The following is an 8,493-nucleotide window of genomic DNA, read 5'->3' as shown; positions in this document are numbered from 1 at the left end:
ATCATGACACGAGCTTAAAGCAGGAGGAAGGCGAAAAAATAAATTTGTAAGAAAAAATTTTGATTTTGTCGCAAGTAATTTGAATTAATTTTTCCACTTGTGCGGATATATAAAACGCCAATCTGATTGATGAGCAGTTTTTTAAATATATCTGTGGTCAAACATTGCTTTAAATTTATATAAATCTTTTGAAATATATTAAACAGTTTACCTTGAAATTCTACATAATTTTGTGAGTGTAGAATTTTTCGAGTTCTTACTTTAAAAAGGGATATTTAAAAAGAACCTAGGAAGCGAGCTAAATTTTACTTAGGACAAGTAAACATAAAATATACGTGTCATATCTCAAATTGTTCCAGCCGCGAGAAACTGCTTTTATTCTTCCTTTTATAGACCCACCTCCTGTAAAACTTATAAAATTTTTTTTTGGAGAGCTGAAAGGAAAGACATAACATGTACATAAAATGAATAATATGCAATATAAAGTGGAAATTAAAGAAAGTGTAGATATTAATGACTCGCCAATCTATTAATCACAATCAACATTCAGCCAAAAATGGATGCTTCTCTGGACGAGATCCGCTTTCGATGGCAAGAGTCCTGCTTGCCTTAGCTAAGCTTTTGTTGTATAAATGTAGGTAAAATTGAAAGTTTCAGTGCACATAGTTTAGTATGCAGATATTGTAAATGTTTTCGTTTTGTCATTTTAAAATGAAGAAATAGGAACTTCTTTAGAAATAAAATAAATGTGTCTGTTCATTTTCTCCAAAATTCATAAAATTTAGTCCTAGGAGCCAAAAAAGTTGTGTAGGAGGTGGACGCCGTAATAAGAAATTCTTTACTATCTTTCAAGTTGGAAAATTTTGGCTTAAACGAGCAGGGCACACCGAATTTCATCAAAAATGATTTTTTTTTGTAATTTGTGCCTGTTATTCTAGAATTACTGGATGATTATGTAAACCGATTTTGACGATCTTTCAGATTTAAGCTTTTCTCGTTAAAACCAGCATATGCTCTGAATTTCATCAAAATCGGATAACATTTACTATTTCCGTCCACAAGAGCTGTGGTAGCGCGTTGAATTTTACCATTTTCCACATTTCTTCATTCCTAAGTGCCAGCGCATATACGAAATTTCAGCGAATTTCTAGTACGGTTACTACTTTTGGCCGCAGCTGATATGGGGACGTCCCACTGTGCGACGCCGGAGCTCATCGTCTAAGGTTTCGTGGTATCGAGAGTTTAAGAATAACCTTAGAAAGTCTCTTTTGAAGTCCTCCCATGTCGCCAATTCCGGTTATTACTGCGGAACAGTGTCAACGCCTTCTCTTTCAGCAGTTCTGGCATTGCTCGCGGTAACAAGTCGCGATTCACCTCGTATTCTTCTGTCAATTCTTCCACACGCTCGATGAAGCTGAGAGGGTCTCGGCCGCCGTCGTACTTGAAACCCCACTTACGGACTCGGTCCATGAAGGTTGCAAGCGATATCGTAGGATACATTTCGTACGGCTGTGGTGTCTCAAACGCGTCAACGGGCATTGGTGACTGCATGACAATGGCTCCCTGGTTCCGCTTGGTGTTGTAACAGTCAGCGCAGGCTTTGAGTGTTTCGATTCTAACTCTTCGAACCGGGTCTGGTAGTCTTCATTGTTACCCTCTTCCTGTATAAATGAAGAGAAGCCTCTTCGCAGCTCTTCGACGGTCCCGATCTGTTCGAGGCCAAACTCTGCAGCTCCTCTCGGTTGAGGTAATGTACACACTTTCCATTCACTATTGTGTTTTTCTTCTGCTTCACACTTTTTTTTTCACTGGACCGCCTACTAGTAGTTCTTCTGGTGGTCACTGCACTTTTGTGTCCCTCTCACTTCAGCCCCTTTTGTTCTTGTATTGTTCTTTAAGTTTGGGTCTTTCAGGTAGTCACTGAACCCTGTGTCTCTATCACTTGTGTTCTTTTTTCACTTCACTTTTCACGTCACTCTCCTTTATGTTGATTTTTTTTTCTTTTAGAGTCCCAGCTCGGGCGCCATTTGTAACGGAGTTTCCTGAGTGTTGGGCGTAGCTCTCGGTTGTCCAGGGTTCTGTAAAGAGTAAATATTCTATATCCTCAAGAAATTAGAACACACCCGCTTCAAGTTTATAGCTTCTTTATTTGCTATACTCTCGCTATATCTACCCTCTAAAGCACAGAGGATAAAACCCTACAGCTAGCACAAGTCTCAGTGGTTAAGCTCACTTCGAATATAGAAGAATATTCTCGGAGGTAAGTCCCCTCTTTAAGTACCCGTGTGACCCACGTTGCGACGCGTGCCACGTATAACTAGCTAATGAACGTTGCTTGATACCGCTGCTCCTTTTATACCATTTCTGCTCGCCGGCAGACAGGTATCCTTATTACAATTGTTCGTTCTTTATGCATTGTAGGTATTCCATATACTGTACATACAAAGTAATAATTCAAAATACATATATATGTACACACACGATTAAGAGAAATTGAGATTGCGCCCATCGCGGCACCGCTAATCCGCTCTTTGATTTTTGATTGAGGAAACCCAAATAACGATTTCACTTGGTACGGTTTAGTTATTTGCCCAATGATTTTGGGCTATTGTGTTCAAATGGGTGACCTGGTCCCGATTCACACACTTATAGTCAAGGGTCTACACTTTAATGTAAACCCTAATTTTGTAATTTGCGGTCACTATTACACTATTTATAAATTCGGTCTTTGCGATGTTTTCAGCTTGCTAGTTGAAGATAAACTGTTTTATTCATTTCAGACACAACGTTCATTTTCCTTTACATTTTGCTCTTAATGCTAATACGGTGTTTACACCTCTTGTTTATTTATAATACTAATACGGCGTTTACAAGTCTTGGTTATTCATAAGGGCTATACTCCACAACTCCCCACACAAGCTTTTGTAAACGTCGCAATATACACAAAAATATTATTTTGATAATATATTTACAATATATTACCACATTGAGACTACATTAAACATTAAAAAAAAGAATATTATAATATAGGTAGTAGTGATAACGAATCTTTAAAATAGGTGCTAATAAGAATGCTAATAAAGGATTATCTTACTCCCTATAGTTAACACGTTGCAACTTGCGTAAATTTCTATCGTTTTTCATTTCTGTCGGAACATTTGTCTCTCCATCCACACTCCCTTGCTCAGTAAGTAATTGCTGATTGACTTTTTTAAGCAGGTTAACTACTTTAGTTTGCGAATCTGACACATGTATTTGCTGGGCGCTAGTGCTACCATCTTCGTCAATAATTCGCTCATTAGTGGCTGATACACCGCGGATCATTTGATCAACGTGTCTTTTTATAATTTTTTTATTTCGGGTTAATGCACAATGATAAGAGCATGGTCCGACGCGCCCCGTCACGGTAGCTTGCTGCCACCCTGATTTATTTGGATTTGTATAATCTCTCACGAAAACATTTTCTCCACTTTTAAAATTAACTTCTCTCTTACCCCGGTGGTTTCCTACCTGTGCTTGTTGGCTTTCGGAAATCTTTCCCTTTACTATCGGTGGTCTGAGTAAGCTCAGGTGGTTCCGGAGCTCTTTTCCCAACAACAACTTAGCCGGCGATTCACCTGTAGAGCAGTGTTTAGTGCACCGGTAGTCGAATAAAAACGTATCTAACACCGTGTCTAAATCACCTAAGCTACCACTTCTCAAATTCGCACAAATTGATTTTTTAAATGTCCTAACGAAATTTTCGGCTTGCCCATTTGTAGCTGGGTGCCCGGGCGCTGTTAACCGGTGTCTAATGTTATTAGCCAACAGAAACTGTTGGAACTCCGATGACGTAAATTGACGACCATTGTCAGTAACAATAGTAGTAACTAACCCAAATCTACTAAGTACCTCGCGAAGCTTTTGTATCGTAAAAGTCGAAGTTATATTTTTAGTTTTAAAACCTCAGCCCATTTAGAATATGCATCGATCATTATTAAAAAATAATAGTTGTTCACGGGCCCTGCAAAATCTAAATGAAGCCGGGACCAAGGCGTCTCTGGAACAGCCCAAGGTATTAGTGTACTTTTTTCGGGACTTGATTGATCATGTCTACACGGCACGCAATTTGACACTTGTTGTTCAATGCAGTGGTCCAACTTAGGCCACCAAACGAATGAGCGAGCCAACCCCTTGGTCTTGACGATGCCAAAATGCGACCGGTGTAGCTCCCCTAAGACCCTACTTCGAAGTTTTGACGGAATGACTACCCGATAGCCCCATAAAATACAATTATATTCCACCCACAATTCATCCTTCTTATCGCGAAACGGAATAAAGTCCTCACCTTTTAACAACCCCACCGTACCCTCATGGATAGCTTCTTTCACTCTAGACAAAATTAGGTCGTTCCTTGTTGCTTTTGCGATATTTCTGAAATTTAAGCTTAGGTGGTTGTTGCTTTCTATGAAGTTAACATAGTCAAAACCGCCATCTTCCTCTTCCGCGTTTTGCTGTGGGAGCCAAGAAATAAAATCTTCGGAATTAGAAACACCCTTTATATATTTAATAGAGTAATTAAACCCTGACAAGATGACTGCCCAGCGCTGCATCCGAGCCGCCGCCATCACTGGTAAACCCTTGTTCTCCCCAAAAATTGTTAGAAGTGGTTTATGGTCAGTTTGGAGCGTAAAATGATTACCTAAAAGATAGTGCTTTAGCTTTGTCACGCAAAATACAATTGCTAACGCCTCTTTTTGAATCGTGCTGTAATTCCTTTCGGCTTTCGTGAGTGCACGTGAAATAAATGCGATAGGCTTTTGTACCCCATTCTCGAAAGAATGTGATAAAATACCACCCACTGCGGAATTTGACGCGTCTGTCGTCAAAACTATGGAGTTTTCGGGATTGAAATGCGTAAGCACACATTCAGATGTAATGTCTTGTTTTAAGAGCTCGTAAGCCTCTTGACAGACCCTCGTCCACTTAAAGGGAACATCTTTTCTTAGCAATTCGTATAGCGGAGCCATTTTGTGTGCAAATTTAGGGATGAATTTCGAAAAATAATTCACCATTCCATTCCAACAAAAGCTCTTACCTCGGATACGTTCTGTGGCACCGGTGCATCTACCACAGACTTGACCCGATCTTTATTTTTGGTGAGACCATTGCGATCTATATTAAATCCTAAATACGTAATTTTGTCTTGAAAAAAATTACACTTACTTGCGTTTAAACGCAGTCCAACTGCTCGTAGCTTGGTTAGAACCGTTTCTATAGTTTTGACGTGATCGCTAAAATCGGAACCGGTAATAACGATATCGTCTAAATAGTTCACGACATTTGGAATACCTCTCAATATGTTCTCAATAGTTTTTTGAAATATGGCTGCGGCTGGTTTCACGCCAAAAGGCAATCTGGTCATCTTAAAAATACCAACGTGAGTACTCCACGCGCATAGCATTTGCGATGCTTCATCCAGCACCAGCTGGTTATACGCGTTGGAGAGATCTAGCTTCGAAAACAATTGACCTTGCATAGACGCAAACAACTCGTCAATGCGCGGCAATGGGTACCTCACGTCGCTTAAATATTTATTGATGGTCGATTTATAATCGCCACAAATGCGCAAATCACCGTTTGGTTTGACAACTGGAACCAAGGGTGTGCCCCAATCCGAGTTATCGACCTGCACTAAGACTCCCTTGTTGACTAAGTCAGTAATTTGCTTTTCAATTTTATCTCGCCAAGCTTGTGGAACGGGGCGCGGTTTGCAAAAAATTGGCTTCACTTCCTCCACAAGACTCAACTTTACCTTGTTTACAGTATACGCGCCCAATCCTTCTTCAAAAACTTCACTATACTTAGTTTTAATATGCTCGACTATGTCTTGGTGTTCTAAAAGGGAATTGATTTGCGAAAGCCCCAAGCCGCATATTTTCATAAAATCCCGCCCTAAAATGGGTGGGCCACACGAGTTGCTGACCACCAGACGCAAGACATGCGACTGATCCCGCGTCTTAACCATTGCCATAAACTCACCCGCTACATCGATTTGGCTGCCATTGTACGCGCTGAGGTTTTCGCTACACGCTTTTAACTCGTTTTGGTGAAAGTACTTGTCGTAAATAACTTTCGGTATCAGCGAGCAGGCTGCACCAGTATCTAACACGAAACTAAGCGGCACGTTGTCGACTTCTACAGCGAGTGTGAATGGAGAAGACGCCTGTCCTTTAGCAATGCTGTAAATAGACAGGTCAGAAACAAATTTAAAACTGTTTGTCTCTCTAATGCAAATGTTATCTTCATTAAGTTTTGATACTTCCACTAAATTTACATGTCTTTTACTGCAGATACTCGCCAAATGCCCCACGCTGCCGCACTTATGACACGTGCTGTTCTTAAATTTGCACTTCTCGCTTGTGTGCGACTTCCAACCGCAATGGCTGCATTTCTTCTTCGCCTTCTTTTGATTGTTGTTGCGGTTTTCGGGTACTGCGGCCATGTTCGCATTGCTCTTGTTGAAGCTCTTTTGGTTTCGCCGCGATACGAAATTTACTTCACTCTCGTTGCGCTGCACGTGCATTTTGGTTTCTGCCACCATAGCTTTCCGCAAAGCTTGCTCTAAGGTTAGGTTCTCTTCCTCCTCGCACAACTTTTCAAAAATTTTGCCCTCGAAACCGTTTACAAATTTGTTAAGAACAAATGCGTTTAGCTGACCTCCAAACTTGCAATCTTTTGCCAGCTTCTTAACGCGCGCAAACCAGGCAGCTACATTTTCGCCCGCTGCTTTCTTAGCGTCGAAAAACGTTTGCCTTTCGCGAAAGACTATAGTTGGCTGCGAATAATGACGCTCCAATAGACTGCATAAGCTACTATATTCCTTCGTGGCTGGTAACACTGGATCGCATAAATCTCGCAATAGACCATATGCTTCTAAGCCCACTGCCTTCAGTAACACCGACGATTTAATCTTATCGTCTTCGCAGGCAGTTTCAATAAAATGGGAATCCAGTAATTCCTTCCAATTGCGCCAACTGTCTACTCCCGGCCGAAATTCCCTTATGCCGGTTGTCGTTGTCAAGGCTGCCATTATGCTATCATTAGTGTACCGCAGACTAAGATTCGAATTATCTGCGCCTCCGGTTTCAGTCATAATTTTGCCTTTCTATAGCCTTACATACATATGTAGCTTGGACTTTGCAAATCAACGCTTTTCTAGGGTAAAACCCAAGAAAAAACTGCGCTTGACTATAACGGGAAACCAGCGTTATTCTTGCTTGCTGTTGTTTCTCCTCGTCGCCACTGCGATGTTTTCAGCTTGCTAGTTGAAGATAAACTGTTTTATTCATTTCAGACACAACGTTCATTTTCCTTTACATTTTGCTCTTAATGCTAATACGGTGTTTTCACCTCTTGTTTATTTATAATACTAATACGGCGTTTACAAGTCTTGGTTATTCATAAGGGCTATACTCCACAGTCTTAAAAATGCACTTTTTTGTGAATTTTGGAGTGAGTTCTACGAAAATATACTGTGGATGGTGTAGCCGGAGTTATATGCACAATAAATGTTGAATACCTTTCCCAATAGAAAGGTGTTCTGCACAAAAATACTTTTTATCGAGTTTACATTTCCGGTGTCAAAATGCTAATTTTAGACCATTTCCAATGGTTCTCCAAGGTATGTGGAAGGTTTCGAGGGATTAGGTGTGACTTTTTACAAAGTGTGAACTGTGCTCTTTCTAGTTGGTTAGATACTAGGACCTATTCCCCTCCCCCTCCGCGCAATACCCCAAAAACAGTGGACAAATAACTAAACATTTCCCAGCTGCTTTAATGAGTTTATCAACCATTAAAACTACTTAGTCAAATTAAAACGCAAAGTCTTAAAATGTGTAAAATTCGTAAGTTTACGGGGGTATTACGGGAACATTACGCTTTTACAAATGTGTAAATAGGTGCGTAAAGTGACAGTTTAATAGGTTGAAAAGGGTTTTGTGTATACATTTTTGTTTCGTAGTATTTTTCATCACAGCCCGTCAGCTCGAATGAAAGCTAAAATATAATTATAAATGCCAGAATTAGCAGAAAACCCATGTTAATACAGTTATGGCCGTTTTCTGAAGTAACCTTTAACCCTTCGGAGGGCGCGCCGCGACAAATTAGCCGCAAAAATTTTAATTTGTGGTTTTCAAATACTAATTGTAGTAGCCGGCTACTGCCATATAGTGACTTTGTAAATTTTGAGATGCAGCATGGTTCACAGTTAGCTGTTACTTGTTGTGTTATATCGTTCAGTTGATATTAATATTTGAAAGTTGGTGTCTCATATAAGCGGCTGAAATGCCGCGTCGCGCCCTTCCGTGTACCAAAAACATTTTAATGTAACTCGCAACATTTTTTTTAAGATAGTTGGAAAAGTGAGTTTGTGATAAGGGCCTAAATCATGTGTCATGTGTAATTTGAAATTCATACTTTTCGTATACTTTGTGTACACATTGTAACTATTTT

The 8,493-nt window shown here is 40.1% G+C and overlaps 1 protein-coding gene across 1 annotated transcript; it reads right to left on the bottom strand.

Annotated features, from left to right (window-relative positions):
* Positions 1-2,003: 2,003 nt before the first annotated feature.
* Positions 2,004-7,135, bottom strand: LOC108361256 (uncharacterized protein K02A2.6-like). Its single transcript, XM_017613836.1, has 3 exons — positions 5,206-7,135; positions 5,078-5,154; positions 2,004-2,078 (listed from the first exon to the last, which is right to left on the bottom strand). Exons 1-3 carry the CDS (start codon positions 7,133-7,135, stop codon positions 2,004-2,006), a joined length of 2,082 nt encoding a protein of 693 aa, XP_017469325.1.
* Between the last annotated feature and the right edge of the window lie 1,358 nt (positions 7,136-8,493).

Source organism: Rhagoletis zephyria, unplaced genomic scaffold (genome assembly GCF_001687245.7).
Source record: "Rhagoletis zephyria isolate East Lansing unplaced genomic scaffold, Rhagoletis_zephyria_1.1 Rzeph_scaffold_00724, whole genome shotgun sequence".
Classification (NCBI taxonomy): Eukaryota; Metazoa; Arthropoda; class Insecta; order Diptera; family Tephritidae; genus Rhagoletis; species Rhagoletis zephyria.
This window is presented reverse-complemented; position numbering and strand designations above follow the sequence as displayed.